At 34.9% G+C, this 20,804-nt stretch overlaps 1 protein-coding gene across 1 annotated transcript in view; it reads right to left on the minus strand.

The window, feature by feature from the left end:
* The window catches only part of MAN2A1 (mannosidase alpha class 2A member 1), a 104,854-nt gene that overhangs the window by 22,223 nt on the left and 61,827 nt on the right, over nucleotides 1–20,804 (minus strand). The window contains exons 13-17 of the mRNA XM_058823678.1: nucleotides 12,872–13,037; nucleotides 10,770–11,000; nucleotides 10,562–10,684; nucleotides 3,730–3,844; nucleotides 101–234 (exon numbers count right to left, since the gene is read on the minus strand). Coding sequence (XP_058679661.1) covers nucleotides 101–234; nucleotides 3,730–3,844; nucleotides 10,562–10,684; nucleotides 10,770–11,000; nucleotides 12,872–13,037 — 769 coding nt within the window. The remainder of the gene's footprint in view (nucleotides 1–100; nucleotides 235–3,729; nucleotides 3,845–10,561; nucleotides 10,685–10,769; nucleotides 11,001–12,871; nucleotides 13,038–20,804) is intronic.

Raw genomic sequence — 20,804 nt, forward strand, 5'->3', positions numbered from 1 at the left:
AGTGTACTTTAATATGAGAGTTTGTTTAATATAAGCCTTTTTCATTTAGACAGTCAAAACCTGACACCCTAAGCTTTTACAATTAAAAGATGGTAATTACCTGATATCCATTAAGATCAGTATAGAATCTATTTTGACTGTTTATGTCGGATGAAATTCTCATTGCAAGTTCACGATTATATTCTCCTCTTATGTCCACAATATTGGAAACTTCAAGAGACTGACCTTCCAAACCTAAATGAAAAGGATGCATTTAAAATCTCTAAAAGTGATTGCACATGTATAAGAATGACTGTGCTCCCAGGACACAGTGATCTCTTATACCTAACCAGATACTGGAAGACAGTTATGCAACAGATGATAGAGCAATATTTCTAATTTGGTACAAATTGAACAGACAGTCTGAAAGAGAGCACTGAAGGGGAATAGGAGCAATACACGGTAAGAACCACTGTGGGTGCCAGCAAACCAGTAGGGAACAGCAGGCAGCTGTTGAGAACTGTCTTTAAATAAACATGTTAGAGCAACACCTGGTCAGTCACTTCTCCCCTGCACTCTTAAGCAGCTATCTCCATTCCCAGACAAGAATGAAGTCACTAGATTCTTGATAGAACTGTTCAACTGAGCAGGAAACTTTGAGCAGCTCCTTTAATCAAATGAGAATCTTCCTTAAGGACAGTGTATTAAGAAATTTGAACTGATACAACCACAAGCAGGACACAAAATTTTGTTGACAGGGAAAAGTTTCATATTTATTAAAAGACGAATTAGGTGTCTGACAAGTCAGAGAAGTTTTTCAGTGAGATTTTTTTTTTCCTACAGTGCCTTGTACTGAAAAGTAAATACCTTTGATAATAACCTGACCTTTTCAAACAGTTCAAGTCACAGTCTGGAGTGGAATTACACCATCATTCAGCACCACCACTTTACCCTTTCTGTAGTCTAATGGGACTAATGATTGCAAAAAGAATTGCACCAAGCAGAACAGAGATATGTATTTGTTTCCACATCTATTTTAAAATCTAAATGCCACCTGCAGAAGTACAGCAACTGTTAAAATGTTAACATTTACCAATGGCTATTAAACTTCAGTGCTAAATGAAAAACACTTGGTTCAGCTAATTAGTTCTATTTTCCCAAACCTAGTCTGGAAAATGTGGATTTTTATGCTCCACTTTTGATACTCCCAGTAATAGATTTTCCCAATATTTCATGTATTTTTCCCAAATATTTAAAAGCACGAGTACCTTGAAGAAGAATACAGTAATCTAGTTTAGACTGTCATCATTTTTGTACTGCATAATTTGAGAGTACATAAAAATACCACTATGAAGAGAATAAACTATGACAAGTTTCTGATAAAAAGATTAACCAAATCATGCTAATATCAAAAACAGATGCCAATGGCAGCAGAACTTAAAAATCACTCAGTGGTTAATTACTGAACAGAGTTGTCAACCCAGGGTATTCTGCCCAAAATCAACAGAATTTTAAAGCCAAAAGTGGTAAAAGCTATTTTCTCCAAAATTGCTGAAGATTTAGGAGTTGGGAGTACTATCCAACAGCTGGATTAGCCACACAATCAGTCTTGGTAAGGAGGTAGGTTACAACAGGAGATGAGATCCTGATCTGAAATCAAAATGCATTTTTACACATAGTGATTTTTTCCCACATGCTTTGTTACTGTACATATCTAGTAAGACTTCAAAATATCTTATTTCAATTGAAGTAATGCTATGTAAATAACTAATAAATATAACAAATAACTATCAATTACAAAGCCAAGGAAATAGAGCTCAGCAAAACAATGATGCAAAGCTACCAAATTTTAACCTTTGAAGAACACTTAAAGAAATTTAAATAAAAACACGCCAAAGAGCAAATATACAATATATAAAATATATTTTGCATAATTTTTTCTTGTCAAAGTAGAAGCATGGCACAGGACTTACCCATGTACACATTACATTGTGATGAATTGTCAGAAAAACCAAAGGAAAAATGTGGACAGTACACTCACAAGGAAAGATAAATTTAACCATTAGGAATTGGCAAGCAAGTGATTTTCACTGACAACTCATTTTCTGTGAACTGAAATACTTCTAGCAGGTATTTAGTAGCAAATTAAAGAAAAAGGAGCACTACAGAAAAAAACACTTTAAAATAGCAACCTCTCCCTAACAAAAAAAAAAAAAAAAAACAACAAAAAAACCCAACAAAAACAACAACAAAAAAAGGCTTTTCAGGTTATTTCCCTTGCTGAGAATTCTAATTTACTAAAACTCACAGAGGAACATAATTTTTTTCCACATTCTTGGCAACCTGGCACCTCTTGATCTCAAAGTATCTTTTTTCATCATAAGACGATTTTAACTATTTGTCACATAAAACAAGTATATAAGCTATATATATATATATAGAGTCTTGAATATCAGTTGTGTTTCCTTAGGATGTTCACAATGAATGCAAACTCTTGGCTTGTGTACCTAAGGAGTTAATGTTTGAGCCAGAATTACTTATCAGCTGGGGAACTGAGTTCTGGTGAGCTTTTGGCATATGTATAAATTCCAGCAACTTCACACTTCAATGTACATATGTCTCAAAAATGAAGCATCTGAATCAATTTTATTTCTAGATCAAAATACACTAGAACTAAAACAAAACAAAAAACAAAAAAAAATCAAATAGATGATGTCATTACTATTTTTGAAACCTAAAAGAAAGAAGGAGAAGAGCAAGCAAGACTTTCAAACCACTGATAACTTTTTTTTAGAAGTTGTTTAGGAAAAATAATTAAATATGATAAATAGGATTTTAAAAAACATGAAGACAATTTTGACTCCTACAGTAAAGTTGGTAATACAAAACATGTAAGTTCTTTCAACTGAAAACATTAATCACTGCCTCTTTATTTCAGAATAATTCCAGTAAATATAAATAATGAATGTATGTTTCTTAATTATAGGAAGATACACTTAAGCATGTTAACTTGAGTTACCATATGAAAATAATTGTATACAATCACACCATGATTTCCTCCCTCTTTTACATTTTTCAGTGGCCAATTCTATCAAGTTTGGAAGGGTAGAGAGTTTCCAAAATTACCGTTTACTTAGAATTTCTTTGGAAATCAGTAAGCGAACAGTAGAGAAACAAGCAACTTAAAAAGAAATCTGAAGGAAACAAAGGAAAACTGGTTTGATGTTATGTCCTAAGAGCCAAAAAGTTGATGTTTGGTGCTGGTGCCTATCAACAGACAGAGAAAATTCTGTCATGAGCTCTCCCAAGCAGAAAAAGGACACACAGAGGGAGGTAATATATAACTAAAGCCGAAAGTTATGAAGAAAACCAGACTTCTCTATTAAGGTCACTGATACATATTGTACTTCCATCAGTAAATGTGAAACTATGAAAGAAACTATGTTCTTAATTCTCTCCAAGGTATTTCAGAATGTGTGGCTAGTTACAGCATTCAGATGAGTCAGTGAAGTCTGGAGAGGTATTTCTAACAAATCAGTTGAGTTTAAGTATAACAGCTTAATGTCTAGCATGATACTCAGAGAGAAATCACAGTGCACAGAGCAAAGTGTATTGGAGTCAATACAACCTCAGTCTCATGAACTCTGCACTAGTGCAGAGGTGAAATTAAACATTAAAAAGGCAGGTAGGATCCAAGATCATTGTGATGTAAAATAACTGCCAAGAGAGACAGAATTTCACAGCTCTTACCCTGGACTTTATACAGCCGCATGGTATGTGTCACGTGGTGAAAAAAACAAACAACTTCTGAGAAAATCATTCCATGAGCAACTCTTATGGTAGGTGGGTCTGTAAAAATATAAGGCTACAAAAAGAAAACAGAAACTCAGAGTGAGTATTTTGGAAGTTTTTCATAAATACAGTGTCAATAAATTAAAGCATTTAATAAATATTAAAATAGTGGAGTTTTTAAACCATTCTAGATCTAAAACACTGGAGATTAAAATTTATTCCTAATCTGAAACTCAGTAACTTCTCTTCAGAGTCCTTTATTTTCTTCAGCTAAAATTAGGTTTAAGTCTCATTACACATCTCACAAGTATTTTAGGAGGATTAAGCGATACAAGTCTACAGACAAGCACATGAATGTATTGATATTGCATCTGGATTGAGCTCTTTTGCTAGAAAAATTATAACTGCTAACCATCAATTAAATACTTTACTTTCAAAATTTGGGGCAGGTGGTTCGAATACCTCCATCAGTGGTACACATTGGACAAGGAAAGCCTCCCCTACTCTGCTGTGTAGATCAGATTGCATATCACTTGAAAACAGAAGAGGAAGATTTTTCTTCATCAGAAGCAGACAGAGTTGTCAGAGGAGCTCTCTGGAATGCAGGGTAGGGCTGGGAATCATTATGAAATGTCAATAAGGACAGTGGCTTACTACTCATGGCTCCCATAGACTAGGACAAATTTTGCATATTCACAACAAACCAAAGAGATGAAGAAAATTATTTTTCCATGCAGTCACAGTATTTAGAGTCTTGGCTAGGCAAACAGTGACTTTAAAAAAAAAAAAATTGATCCCAACTGTGTGTTTCATCCCCAGATTGAAATAAATGGATGGCTGCAAAAGTAAAAATTAATTAAATAGTGAGAGTGTACAAGCGAAAAATGAAAACTCAACACATGCAACTACTTCAACAGGGAAACAGTTTTAAATAAAGACTTCACTCACAAAAAACACATCCCAACTGCTTGAAAAACACATTATTCAGAGGGATCTAGGCAGAAAGCTCTCAGAGGGTGTCTGTCTTCTTTCTGTATATAGCAAGGCCACAAGGACAGAGCATGGTCTTTGTTGAAGCAATGACACCAAAGAACAGATGCAGCTTGAGGAAGAGCAGAGATCAAGCTCACATACATACAGACAAAATAAACTAGAGAAGAGAAAGTACAGGTAAATATCCAATATTCTTTGAGCATATAACTGTATGTATAACAGGGAAGATTTCAAGAAGTATTGTATAAAAGAAAAAACTGAAAGGGACTTTCGGGGCAAAAAGCCCGCCTTTTGTATTTACGTACCTATTCTTAGAGCTGCAGAATACTCTTCAGTAAAAGCTTTACCAGAGGTACAAGAGGCAACTCTGCAGTTATCAACTGCAGGAATATTTTGTATAGGAGTTTGGAAGAGAAATCACAGTTATTTATGCTTTGAGAAGATTGTTTGGTTTAGGGAGAAAAGACTTTTCCCCACTGAAAATCTTATCTAGTTAGTCAATAAAAAACCTCAAAATAGTGTTTTAGACTTCTTGATAGTCTACATGAAAAAATTATGGAATACTTCCATAGGATCTCATCTTGTGAATAAGACACACAAATGTCATCTGTTATGCAAAATCCATTTGCTAGGTGAGAAATACAGAAGGATTATGGCATTCAGGGGGCATGTTAGACAGATGAGCTAATACACTGAGATGAAAGAAATTTGAACACCAGATCTTAGGTTAGAACCTCTTAATTCCACGGAAAACTGACAATATCCATAACTGTAGCCTGAATTCTCCCCTTCTGGCAGAAGAGACTGATATTTGCTTTTCCATCACATATAAGCAGAGAAGACAAACTAATTTAATTGGTGACTACCTGGCTTCTAGAAGTTAAAAATCCCACAGAGGAGGAACTGGATGACCAACCAAACGGTGGAGTAATCAAACCCTTCAAAATCCTCCCTGCAGGGCAGAGCAACATGAAGATACTCAAGCTAGTAAAGACAGACTGAAACACCACCTAAAGGAACTCAGAAAGGAACTGAGAAACCAGAGGTCATCAGGAGAAGCCAATGACCTGTGACCTAGGAGAATGTCACTTGCACAGACAACAGACTGCCAGCTATGTTCTGTTATCAAAGTAACACAGATCTTATGGTCTTGTGTAGTTTTTAAGAGTATTTCTTGCTCCATTCTCGCTGGAGCTAGCCAGCAAAATGGAGAGATGTTGAGTGAGTGACAGGAATATAAAACACTGTGCACTTACTAGAAAAAATTACCTGAAGTGATTTCAAAAATTAAAAATTAAAAAAAAAATCTAAACCCAAATATTTGGAAGAACTCTTTTCCATTCAGTTTTTTAGTACAAAACATGAGCACGATATTGACAACAGCTATCAAAATACACAGAAAGCTGAAATGAGATGGATATATCAGCTCTCAGATTCTGGGATATTGCCACAAATATTAAGTTCATACACCTGAGGCTCCAGGCTGCACATGTAGCCAAATTAGCTCCTCTTCTGAAGATAAATGCAACTTATCTTATAATAGACTATTCCAAACTAAACAGAAAGATGGGCTGATGGAAAAGGAACAGTTGTTTTGCAGATATTGCCTGAAACTAATAAATTTTTTAAAAATAATAGTTCTTAATTTTGCTAGGACATGCATTGAGTTTGCAAGCCTCCAATTCAGTTATAATGCTAGAAAAGGCCCAAGAGAGGAAGGTAGCTTACAAAGGCAGATGGTACCATGTAGTTTTGGGGATCAGACAAGTTCTTTTTGATAGAAAGAGTGGCAGTATGATGTATACTCAAGTTCTCAAGGACAACTGATGTTCCCTGATTATTGGGCAAGCGGGGGAATATGAAGTAAAAACATGGCGGTGATGGAACAGGGGAGCCTTCAAATTCATATTTAGTGCTTAGAAAAGCACTAATCCTAGAACTTGATTATTTGATAGTTACCAAGAGAAATACCAGAAGTTCAGAACCTATAAAGAGATAATTCCCCAGGTTTGCCTCACGAAAAACATTTTAATTACCCGGCTTTTGCTTTTAAACAGGTAAACATCTTTATGCATTGAATATGCAATTATTCTAGTATCATTGTAAAGATCCTTGGTGAGATGCATAGGTCTGTGAAAGGATCCTGGTCCTGGGTCTGAAATACAAAGGTACTTTTGATGCGAAAGTTTAAGGCAATGTGGAAAGAACAAACGATGACAGATATTTGCAAAACTGATTTGACAAAGTCTTTGTCTCAATCCATTGTTAAATCTGCTTTGTAAACAATCATGGACTAAAGGATCTTCCAGCATGAAGTACACTGTGATGACTCACACCTTGAATTGGAATAAAAATACGTTGCTTTCATATCCAATGGCTAATCTGAAGACTCCACTTTCTAAAGAGTTAAACTAAATAGCTGCTGTAATATCTGTTCTTCTCAGCTCCAGGGGAATGAATTCCATTGTACAAGATCCAGCAGCCTAGTGAAGAAGGTTCTGTTGAGCCTGGAAATCAGCATTTTTCAGAAACAGGACAACAGAACTGTGGATCAAAGGGTTCAGAAATCATGTTTCTGTACTCCAAGAGAAATAAGACAATCTTTTTTTTTTTTTTGGAATGATAGTGGGCAGGAGGACTGGGGAGAAGCTAGCTAGGAATTTTAAGGGAGAATACTTGGAACAAAATAATACCAAATAGATCCCTAAGGTATTTTAAAATACTTAACATCAAAACAGGTGCCAAAGGTGGAAATAACTGGAGATAAACCTTCACCAAAATATTTACTGTCTTGTATAGAAAACGGCATGGTATATTGCAGCCTGGAGGCACAAAGCATGGGCAATTAACTTTTCCCCTTATAGAAAAGTGAAGCACTCCCAACCATTTTAGTGGCCAGGAAACTTCTGGTAGTGCAGCACACTGTTGGTCTGGGTGCCAAAAAAACTAAGGGGAAAGTTTTCAACCACACATTACTTGTTCTGGATTGGTCTAAAATTTTAAAAAAGAAAAATGACAAGACAAAGCCTGCAGGAAAAGGTGTTTCTCAATAGCAGGTTGCCCCTTATTTGGCAGGGTTTGAGGTTAGACTGAGATAATATCATGTATTTCAGCTCTAGCACTAGAGATCCTGCAAGGGGAAAAAAGAAAAATCTGTTTTCTTACATATTCTGTTAGTGCTTAAGTACCTGTGGGAACTAGTACAAACACAGAATCACAGAACCAGCTGCCTGAGGGAGATTCAAAATTTCCAGTCCGGGTATACCAAAAACCATCACTTTGATACTCAAAAAGATTATTTGTAAAACAAAAAAATCAACTACTCACATTGATCCCACAAACATTTAGCATCTGATGCTTTGGAAAAAAACTGCCTTGTTCTATTCCCTATTGATACCAAGCAGGGCTAGTAAGAAGTCATCACATGTTGACTTGTCTTGGATATACAGATAAAATACAGACATATAACTGTTTCAAAGTTTATTGAATACTGTGAGGTTTTTTTCCCCACTGATCACAAAAAACCAAGTTGGGCATTCTTCACAAAGTCACAGGAATTAAAAAACATGCTTTGTCTTCACAAACAGGACATTTTATTTATATTTATTGTGAGGCCCAAGGAAATCCCTTCATTAACACTGTCAATCAGTCAAACACTTCACTGCCATTTAAAAAAATTAAGATGCTGCCTTTTTCCCTGGTGCCTTGCTTTCTGTTTTGACTTTGCAGGAAAAACAAAGGCATGGTGGGGGACTGTCCTATCTCTCTAGACCTGCAGGATGGAGCCCCCAGTCTGTGCCTCTGTTCTGGACTTTGCACCATTGTAGGTCAGCACTATGGCTAGATAAATTATTAAAATAGACAAATCAAAATAATGTCTGAGTATTGCAGAACTGAAAATAAAAGACTTATCAGACATAAAATTAATCAGTTAACAACAGCAAAGAAAGCATATAACTATTCATACACCAAAGGAAAATAGTCCAACAAAAAAAGCAATTATTCTTTGCAATTTTTGCTGAAAAACATAGGGTAAACGAGGTAAGAAAAAAATCAAAACAATAAAACACCAAGCCAAAAATCAAGAAAACTGCCTGCCATCTATCCTATTGCCAATTCACACATGGACTGAGAGAGTTAGTCAATCCACATTACACTAAGAACCCTGAACAGATGGCATTTCTTTTAAGACAGAAAGCATTGACTTCAACTGGTTTAGAAACCACTATAGAATTACTCTGTTACTCCCAGTAGGACAATTTAATTAGTGTTATTAAAATGCAAGCCAAATGAGTCTTATGGTGAAGCAAAATATTACTGAAGCAGAATTTTCAGAAGTATAACAACTTCATTTTCATTGTATAAAATGTTACAAAAGTTGAACAGCACCCTTTTAATGTTAACTTAAAATGCAGGTAATTTCATTTTTCGCTTCTAATTGTGCTTGCAGACATGTGACAGACTTTTTTCTGTTTAAACTGTAATGTTTTGCTACCTCAATTTGTCCAGATTATTTTCATAAAGCAAATTACTTAAATGTATAATTAAAATTACATAACTGCTAGATTTAGTGATTATTTTTAAATAATAATAAGCCAAAGATGAATTAGAATATAAAATGAAATTAAAGTGTGACCACGCATCTAGTGAAAGGTAAAAATTAAAAGCCCTAAGTGATATTGTTCAAGTATTCACAGATAAAAACACAATAAAAAGAAGAAATATGAAATGGCATATAAAATGAAGGATAAGGAAACCCTGATGAACGTATCTGAAGTAAATTATTATGGGACTAAATATACTAAACCTGTAAATTCACAGACCTCAAAAGGTGTGCTTCTAGGAAAGATTGCTAAAAGAAAAAAAACCTGTTCTGTTTCCTTTCAGATTGATTTACACAGATAAAAGGGGGAAATAGGAAAAGAAAACAGAAAGAAAGCCAAACATCTTTTCCTCCCGCCAAAAAAAGTAGAATGATTACTCTTGTATATTTCCTGGAATGGGAAGCATAGAGCTCATCATTTGCCTTATGTATGCAACTTCAGTTTACACAAGGGAAACTCAGAAGAAACATGGTGGCAACTAACTAGCTTCATAAATGTTCATTATTTTATCTTTTGCTTTCTGAAATATCACCCTTGCAGTTCCAAAAGGGAAGTAGTAGACTCCATATGGTAATGAAGTCACTGTAAGAACACTGCCATTTCCCAATTTCCAATTTGAAAACTAATAGGAGTATGCTGTTGCGCTCCAATAATTACACAGCTAAAAATACAGACAACCCTAGAGAACTAAATCAGAATAGCTCCTTACTATTCTGTCTTTATATTCACCTATTGGGAGTCAGTATCTTAATTAAGTATGCCAATATCAGCTTAGAAAGTAGCTCTGAACCAGAAGCAACAAACTCACAATTAAAAAAAAATTCAGAAAAGTGAAGATGTAGAAATGAATCAGTACACATTTTCATCATAGAAAGTAAAAATTAACTTATTTCATCAATAATGAATGGTCACATCTCACTGGATTTCTGGCAAGGATTGCATCTTAATTTTTTGAGGGGGGAATCATAAATATTCTCTAGATTTTCATATTTTTCAAATTCCTACTGTGTTTTTACTCTTATGTAGTGTTAGGAAGTATGAACTTCTGCCAATCATTTCAATAGCCCATGTCATTATGCCTAGCCATACAGATTTTATTCCAGTTTTGGGGACAACCAGCTCTTCCAATCTGTATTTGCCAAACACTTTAAGGTACTTCAAGATTAGAATTTCTTTGCAAACAGAAAGTTTACCTTGGCATCTCCATCTGGTAAGAAGAGATAAGCTCCACTTTTATCTCGGTTACTGGTAGTTCCATACCAAGCAAACTCCACCTTCATTTGATGACTTTTATCCTCTTCCTTGCTGTTTATTTTCTAAAAGGACAGAGATTCATGTTAGGTTTCCATAAAGCACCACAAAAAAGTAAAATATAGTGTTTTGAAATAAAATATAACATACCTCCAGTAATCCAGACATTCCAGAAAACCATAGTTTCATGTATGCATTTTCTAAAATTATATTATCCACAGAATGCTGCATCTCTTTTATCTTGAAAACTCTGTCTGACTTCTCCTGTCTGCTATTCCTTATATATATGTTATAGTCAGCTAAAACTGCTTCTGACCTCTCATCCTCCAGAAGCTGGTAAACTCCAATCCCAAGAGGTGGCAGATGTGCCACAAAAGACATCTGTTGGGAGCAAATAAGTAGTCATTACTAAAAATAGCGGAATATCAACTTTTTATACTGAATTTATGTTCAGAGCAACTACTTTTGCTTGAATAATTATAGGATGGCTGAGTTTTCCCATAGTCCATAAATAAATATGAAGAATTAATAAACAGAAATATCTGCATGACTAATTTGCATCAAGATTACCATTTTATTAATGCAGTAACAATGTTGAATCTTCTTAAGAATGTTAGTTGTGATATGCAGTACTGAGTATATTTGCTTTTCATTGTAGATGCATGTGTACTGGATCAAGTGCACACAGACTCTACTTATCACTTGATTTTGAAATTTAAATTTAAAAATGCATGAACTAAATAACTAAGTATAAAGCAAGTCTCTCATTTTCAGTCTCTTTTTTTGGGAGCTATAATCTGCATAGAAGAGTACCATACAAGGTACATCTCCAAAGCAATTTGTTTAGAATTTGAAGTCCAGACAAGTAATTTCACTTCCTCTTCTTCAAACAATAAAAGTACTAATTATTGTGCTGGTTTTGGCTAGGATAAACTTAAATTTCTTCATAGCAGAACTTTTGGTGCTTGGTTTCAGTATTAACCACTTTGATAACACAGAGATAAATATCTCAGCTACAGCTGAGCAGGGCTTATGCAGCATCAGGGCCCTTTCTGCTGCTCCACCAGGGAGGAGGCTGGGGGTGCACAAGGAGCTGGGAGGGGACACAGCAGGACAGCTGACTCCAGCTGACCAGAGGGATATTCCAGACCCATCATGTGACATGATGCTCAGCAATAAAAACTGTGAGAAGAAAAAGCAAGGGGGGGATGTTTGGAGTGATGATGTTTGTCTTCCCAAGTCACTGCGATGGAGCCCTGCTCTGATGGGGATGGCTGACCACCTCCCCGGCCTTGGGACACAGGGAATGAATTCCTTGCTTTGCTTTGCTTGTGTGCACAGCTTCAGCTTTACCCACAAGCTTTCTCACCATTGCCCATCCAATTTTTTTCCTCCACCCCACTGAGTCAGTGAGCAAGGAAGTGTGTGGGGTTGGGTTTCTTAGCAAGGTTTACCCATAATAATTATCCCTTTGGAACACAACTGAGAGACAGTTATTGAATTAGCTTCACAGAAATATTATCATGAACCAAGTTCCTACATCAAAAGGAACCAAAACATAAGCCTGAAAGCAATATGGTGTTACTATTGCAGTCATACACCATTATAATTTTATTAAAAATGTAATTAAATAAATTTCTAATGTGTGATGTGATCATTGAGGACAATCTTCTATAATGATGTACAACTCAAAAATTCTTAGAAGTTTTGTTTCAAACGAAAAACAGGAGGTGGGCTTGAAGATATCTGTCCAGCTTAAGTATTTGGAAGGGAAGAGGACATCTAAATGTAAATGCTTAAGCCATTTAATTTACAAGAAAAGCCATTTCATGTTCCAGCTGGAGTGCTTGAGAACATACAGATGTATGTGACTGTGTGTACAGAATGGCACTTGAAGGAAGAAGAAGCTCAGTTGAGAAAGTGAGGGAAAAAGACACACATCCAGTATTTTCCAGTCATGCAGCTGAAACTGATCCTTTAAATGTAGTAAATTGTATCACAAAATTTTAACAGCTTATCAGTTTAAGAAACATTAATGCTAAACACATGTATGTTGAATTTTAGGGGGCTTTTGTTGCTGTTTTGGGTTTTATTTGTTGGGTTTTTTTTAATTTAAAATTACTGAATTAATAGTACAGTCTACAGAGAATAGAGTTGCCAATATATGAAGTACACTTTCCATTTTCTTCAACTATGAAGCTACAGCATATATAAAAAACCATATTTTAATGCTTTTTACTTAAGTAGGGTACCTGATAAGCTTCATGCGATACTGTAGTTGCTCCATCCCACACAGCACTAATCTGGACATTTACAGGTTTTCCCAAAGGAGACAATAATTTAACTTTGGGTGAATTCACATTGACGGAAACCACTGAAAATCGCTCTTGTTCCGTAGGATTATGTATCAAAAGGTATCTGAAAAAAACATATTTACTTAATTATCTCTTGGCAACCAAGCTTCTTCCTTCAGGTTTAACATTACCGCACACAAATTTTACATACAGAGGATTAAAACAATGTTAGAACAACAAGTACATACCACAACAAATAAATATACAAAACATAACCAAGAAACAACGGATATTTAAGATCAACTATGTGCAGACCTTTTCTTAATGCTATTATTTGTCCAAAAATTTTTGAAAATTCCTTACAAAAAAATACATCTATTTCCCATTATAATTGCTAAAGAATTGCTATTAACAGTTGCAGGCATAATCAAGATACTTAAGGGCATTTTAAATGTATTTTTCAGGCTGAACTATCAAGCTCTCATCCATAATAGCCTCTTTTTAACACAGCTTAGAAAAAATTAGGGAAGAAAACTGACTCTACATATATATTCACTAAAGGAGCTAGTTTCTCTCTCCTAAAAGGGAAAGTACAAAATTATTTAAATTATAATTTAGCATCATTCACTATGGCAACTCTTTGCATATCTTCTTAATAGGTACATATGGAATAACTATTTTTTTCCATAGCGCTCCATTTGAACACAGATTATGCTATTAACCAAAAGAATCAGCCCTGAACTGAAGATTGATTTTATTAGCCTATATATATTTTTATTACTATTACGGGTTCATGTATTGTAAGGTATAGAAAAACAAAACTATACTAGAACGTTTTTGTATCATGCATCTGTAGGACTATCATTGTACTTCTTGTCTTTTCATTGACAAGCTCAAAGAATGCAGTATTTACAGCTGTTCCCTGAAGTTTTCCTCTGATTGTGTCATCCTTTAGAAGAAGTCTTTTAAAACAGAAACTGCTCTTGCCAAAACTTCTGGTGTCTTCTTAACTATAAACAGCAGAACCAGTACTCAATCTCCAACCTCCTCAACACTCCCCACTGTAAAGCAGTTTTCTTCTTCATGAGATCTGATCTTACATCAATACCCATGAGATCCATTGTTTACTTATCAAATTACTCCTTCCATATTTCTTCTAAGTAGATTCTCCTTCTCTGCTCTGTGTTTTCTATGCAGATTCTTCAGGGTTTTGTTCATGGTTTTATTTCTTTTGCTTTCACATCTTAAACCTCAAATTCAATTACCCCTTCACAGACCAAACCATTTCACTTAAAATTGCCTCCATCCATCCAATCTACAAATCTCATTCAGAATCCTGACCAGACCACTATTTCCCCCTTATCTTCCTACTGGCTTCTTTTCTTTGCCTGCATCAAACTTGGCTAGTAAATTTCCCAGCACTTCACTGCTACCTTATTACCTCACAATCAGTATGAAATGAAAGGTCAACTCCAACTTCTCATTAGTTGAATAAACAAAATCAGGGGCTTTATTAGCTTTTTATATCGAGAACTTTTGGATGACTTGCCACACATCAAATGAGCTTCCCATAAAAAAATATTTTCCTTTTAACTCCTTAAATTCCTGTCCTGAAGCATTGTTTAAATCATGACTTCTAAGTATACCAGTGATATTCAACGTGCATTTGTGATCACAACTAAAAATGCTTTTGGATGCTTTCTTTTACCCTGTTTCATGCTGAAGACTCCTAGATTACCAGACAATATAATAGTTAACCATATTCTGGGTTAGCTTTCAGAGTCTTTAAGAACTTGCGCAAGACTCTCTAAGAACCTCCCCTAGACCTGGGTAGGGCAATTTACACTTCTGCTTATATGGAGCTGTCTTCTTTCTCAAGGTTAATATCAATAGGTGTTTTTGCTGGTTTGTTTCAGGTTTTTTTTTTTAATGACATTAGTGGAATCAAAAAACCTAGCTAAACCAACCCTGCTCTCAGTCTCAACCCATTACAAATAAGGAAGATAATAGAAATTATATCAAAATTTTTTAAGAACTCCTCATGTAATGTGAAAAAAGACCATTAAGAACTCTGTCAGAAACAATACAGGTTGACAGATGATTGAACACCAAAGCTCAAAATAAATCCTCATTCTCATCCATCAACAGAACACCACAGATTTTTTTTTCTTTATTCTTCTTATACAATTGAATTCCTCAATTCCTATGCTTCCAAGTAAAAGGAGACCTTATGCATATAATTTTTCAGTAATGCTACACATCCTCATTAAATTTAAATTATTGGCCAAGCAAAGAACATATTAGTGCAAAAAATATTTCCAGAAACTTTGTTCACCTTCCCATAGCTACAAACATATTTCACAACCCTAATTAGTTGCATGAAAGATTTACCTATAACAAAAGGTAAAGGTAAACATAACCTTCAGTCTTATGAACTGCTGTATTATTATTATATTTCATCAGGCTGTTAAAAAAACCCCCTGTATTTGTATTAAACAAATCTATTGTTGTATCAAAATATATACATTTCTAAACTTCTTGAATCAATGTATTTTAAGTTCATTATGTGTGTGTAGAGTAATAAGACAGAGGAGGCTAGCAATGACAGAGTAGATTTTCAGCACTTAAAGGAGTTCTGACTAGATACTAATATTTTGTTTTGACATACTATTTCAGGAGGACTTTTGTATAGTAATTATAGAAAGCAAGACATAATTCTTGTGCTTATACAAAAGCACTGACTAATGTAATTAAATTACATTACTTCAGAAGTACTATTCAGCTCCCACCCTTAAACAATATCCCACTATAAAAATTTTAGATTTTATTTGGAAAAAAAGAGCTACACCTCAATTAAGCTGTATCATTGCAAAGACTCTCACAAAGAGTTGAATGTATTAATATGCTGTGGTTGCATTACAGAGAGAAGCAACTTGATAATATTTAAAGTTTTCTATTCCTTATCTTAAGGCAAAAACATCATGAGTATTACCACCTTTCAAAAAAAGCAAGCAAATATTTCCTTTTCATTATTCAGGTCTTTGGCAACAACACCAATAAAATAATTTAGGTTTACATCCTTCATTCAGTTAAAGAGTGAAGGGTTTTAATGGCTATCAGTAAAAATTAATATGAAAAATTTTATCCGAAATATTTTACTTTAGAGGCACCATTATGTCCAAGAGTCAGCCATAATTTATTTTGTTTATTCAGGAAATCTAAGAATGCTAAAACTATGCTAAAATAAACTGCATTGGTACAAAAACCATGACTAAACCACTCACACAGAGACCATGCATTTCACCTCTGCACTGGGAGCAAGAGTTAACTGCTCCCAGCCCATTCAAAAAACAGAAGTTATTGTAGATTTGAGCTCTTAATCCTAAATTGGATGCATCACAAATATTTGAAATTTAAGAAAAGCAAACCCTGACAACTTTTCAGACAGATTTGGAAAGATATACCTTGAATTCTTTTACTCCCATACTTTTTGGGTCTCTGAAATTCCAAACAGGTATCTTTTAGTCACAGAAGCATGACCAGCTTCCCTACATAATCTAATATTAATAACATTAATAAACTCTATTAAATGCATACATACAAGAATATTTTCAGCAGATTTTCCTGTAGTACAAGATTTAACTCATTGTGGAACATTTTCAGCAAGAGCTGGAACGCTCCCCTCCCCTCCCACCCCACTGCTTCTTACTTTAAATACTTTCATTTTTAAATTAAGAAAATATGTCAACTGCTGTAGCGATATTTACAGACAAAAATATGAATAAAGATTATTTATTTAGATCTCTAACAACTCTAATCTCTGCCTCCTAAAAGAATATTTTTCCTAAACAGAAGAGCTTCAGTATTTCAAAAGATCACTGTTTTCTGTTTCTCCTATGTGCATAAACATATAGGCATATATGCTGATACATACATTTACTGGTAACACCTGCAATACACCATAATTAGGATTTCCTTTTGAAGTTCATTCATCCTTCCTTCACAAGGGATGCATTCAATTAAGGTGGGAAACCACAACTCACTACTAGTAAATATCAGAGCATCAAAATTGATAAGGGCTTATTCAAAAACCACCTTTCAAGGCACATGGGATTTACAGTTCAAGACAACACTGTTCACTGTTCAGCAGAGTAACTTCATTCAAGTACATCTGGACAACCAATTCCTTGAGGACCTCTAGCTCAGACTGACCAATTTTACTAAAATTTGTACAGCAAACTTTCTGAGATGGATAGGAGCATTTCCCATTATAAACGGTTTTATCAGAGTCAGTTCTTTGGACCCATAAGCACAATTTTAATGCAAAGTTACACAAACAAAACCTTCAAAGCTGATTAGTTTCTTTCACTCTTCTCCTATAAAGACCAAGGTAAAAACCACCTAAGTGGTGAAAAAAAAATGCAACAAGTACACCCAAATCTGAGAAAAGATATGAGCCATGAAGCTAAATTATATACTATATCAGTGATCTTCCAGTGAAGAACAGAAGAGAAGAAACAGATGCATGTGAGTTCTGAAAGGAACAAGAGAGAAGTAATGAAAACAGTTTTAAAGGCTTTATGCTATAGAGAAAAGGAATTTAAGTAACTACATATGTCAATAGTTACCAGAAAGGCTGTTGGGTTAGAAACCACAATTCACCTAGAAAAGTAACATGAGTTCTTGACTCTTGATGGACTTCGATAGAACTTTAAAACTGTAAACAACACTGAAATTCTCTAAAAAAAAAGTTAATCTCACTGGGTAATAGAATCAAAACTGTCTCACATCTTAAAATTGCAAGAAAAAATTGCTTTGAAAATGGGAGAAGAGTCAGTAGGTAGTAACCTACTGACTCTTCTTAATTACTGAACACTGATGTGTTAAGATAAACTCAGATTTGATATTTAAACTGCGTAAAGCACTGCTTGCCATGGTAGCTTCCAAAAATACCATTAAAAAAATCAAAACTATGAGACTTCTGATGTATGGCGGAATTTCAACAAAAAAGCCCCCAAAAGTCCAAGAAAATGAGAATCCTAAGAAACTGTAATGAATTGCCATTACATAGATGCATGTCTTAGGGGATGGAGGTACATGGAAGGAAAAGAATGCAGACCATCTATTTGAACCAGACACTTATCTGTTCATTGTGCAAATATGTACAGCCTCCCCCGAAGAAAAGACGATTGTTATTTTTGCATTGAAGCCCAAGAAAACATCAAGATACTTTTTTCCTCTTTTTTTTAAAAGTACAGAATAAAACCGTAAGTAACTTGAGCACAAAAATTACTCCCCTGTTATTTATAAAGCTCTCTCCTTGCTGTAGGAAAACTAGGAAAAACATGGAATAAAACCTAACATTAACCATTCCCTTTTCTTAAGAAGGAAAACTCTACTGAATACTTTGAATACTTACTCCAACTGGTAGGTAAAAAAAAAAAAAAAAAGTCAAGTAGTTACCTGGCTCTTTTCAAAACTCTAATGGTCCCTCATGTAAGGGTCAAAGCCTCCTCAGTCAAGAGTATGAATAACATGACATTTTAAGTACGGGGTCTCCTCATCCATTTTGTATGCTTTTCTGCTAGGAATTACTAAAGATGACCTATAAAATATAATTATAGAGCCTATAAAATAATTGTTCTGGAAATAAGTGCCATATATTCAATCTTCAGGATATTATCTGTTCATAGTGCTCCTCTGGTTATACAGAAATTACACATTTTCCAATATCTCAATCCATGCTCTGTTCTTAATATTCCTTTAGGAAAAAAACTCATCAAAAGCCAACTGTGCAGGCTCATGATTGTGATACTCTCCTTGGCAGCAGATTAATGCTTTTTTTCCTACAGGTCTTCTATCAGTTACTAAATTGGGCTTCAGAAGCTGTGTGTTTCACAGGGCTTCAAGACACTTTTCAGTTCTATTCAAAATTCATTTTGTAAGAAATTTAGGCAACAGAGAAAGTTTTGGAGAAAGTTACTCAAACCCTCATGCATGAAAATCTTCTGACCAATGTCCTCCACTTGCTGAAAGTATTTGAGTCTGACTCATAGACCAATTTCAAAGAAAATTTGACTCAGCAGGTATTTTAAACTATCCTTATTTCCCCCTCTGTGAAATTAATATTTATTTCTCAAATGTAAAATATTCTCATGATTTCAACCAAATTATACTACTTCTACTGCATGTTATTGCAAATACTGAACTTCATGTCTCTGTGCACCTTGAGCTATTATCAGTGACATCTGATCCACAACCTTCTTTCAACAGGGGAAAACTACTTAAAAAAAAAAAAAAAGGAAACAAAAGGAAACAAAATCAGCAATATTCATTAGATACATCAGAGCTTTTTCTGGGTTCTTTTCCAGAAGGGGAAGTACACTTCCAATGTTAAAGCATACCAACCAATTTACAGAAATCTGATGTTAGAGATTTAGAGATTTAGAAACAGAATTTCTGGGGAATGAGGAGAGAGAGAGAGGGGTGTAGAGAAGTAAAGGTAAAACGCAGGATTTTCCAGTATGAGGAAATTTCTTGATCCTTTGCATTCCTACAGAGAACTGATCTGTTGCTACCAATCCACACAGTCAGTATGAGTAGTTACTGCACTGCTCAATACTCCTCACCGCATGTGAAATCCACCTATCTATGGTAATAGTAATTTTAAAAAAATCACCAAAAAAGACCTCCACAACCCCCACAAACATCACTCTGCAAACATTTAATGCATAAAACAGTTAAAATGGTAGCAGTCAGACAGTCCGTCATCATAAGTGATACAAAAACACTCCAGCTTTTACAACAGATTTGCCAAGTGACAAAATAACTTTTGTCAGAGGAAAAAACCTTTTTGTCCTGACCAGAAAATTCCATTTTTTCTGTACAATATACAATAAATTGCTGTGCTTGTGCACAACAATTCTTAAGCAGAAATATTCTCTCATTAGAGCTACCAGCTCGTATACAAACACCATGCAGCCTTTAAAATCACTGGAAGGTCTCACATGTCTTAAAACAGTCCCTTTTTCTCCTTATTCCACCTGGTCAAACAGAGGTCTATGCACAAAACAGACTGTTCTATAACCTTAGATCATGTTAGGTACTACAAAATACCCCTTTTCCACTGTGACTCCCAAGAGTAAACTGAGGAGACAAAGGAAAATCCAGATATTAACAAAATCCCCTGTGGACTAGGAGGTTGCTGTAGCTTGACCTCTTAGATAAAATGAGAAATCAGAAGGGCAAACTTTGAAAAATGCTGCAGTTGCTATTCTTGAAAAAGTCCAAATCTGATTATATTGTTTTGCAGCTCTAGCACCAGTTTTTCTAATACAATATTACATTTTTTATTATTTTAAACAACATTTTCTCCAATTATGTCTTCCTATTTTCCCCTGTATGTACAATGACTGTTTGTAACAAACCTGCATGCATTTATAGACTTATCTTCCTTACTATCAGTCTTTACAAACTAAATAGATGATGCTCTTGATGCACTTCGGTACTGTCTTTGACTTAGTGATCCTGCTTTCCTATTAACTCTTCCCAGCTTCTCACCCCATATTTTTGATGAAGTCTTCATCACTCTTGAGTACAGCACACTATTTCAGCTGCATTTTACAAAGAACATTTCCATTTAAATCATCCAAGAGCAAACTTGGCTTTGATACCATACAAGCAACTCTCTCAATGCCATCTTCTGTCATACCTAGTGTTCTTCTGCTTCACTAATGTCCATTTGGTCAGTCCACGCCTTATTTTTCAATGTGATGTGCAATATTCCACTTTCCTGCTTCTTTGATTATGAAATATATCTCCACTTTACCAAGACAGTTTTAAATACTAATCCTATATAGAGTGGTAGTTGCCAGTATGACATCAACTTTTA

The sequence above is a fragment of the Ammospiza caudacuta genome, chromosome Z (genome assembly GCF_027887145.1).
Source record: "Ammospiza caudacuta isolate bAmmCau1 chromosome Z, bAmmCau1.pri, whole genome shotgun sequence".
In the NCBI taxonomy this organism is placed as follows: domain Eukaryota; kingdom Metazoa; phylum Chordata; class Aves; order Passeriformes; family Passerellidae; genus Ammospiza; species Ammospiza caudacuta.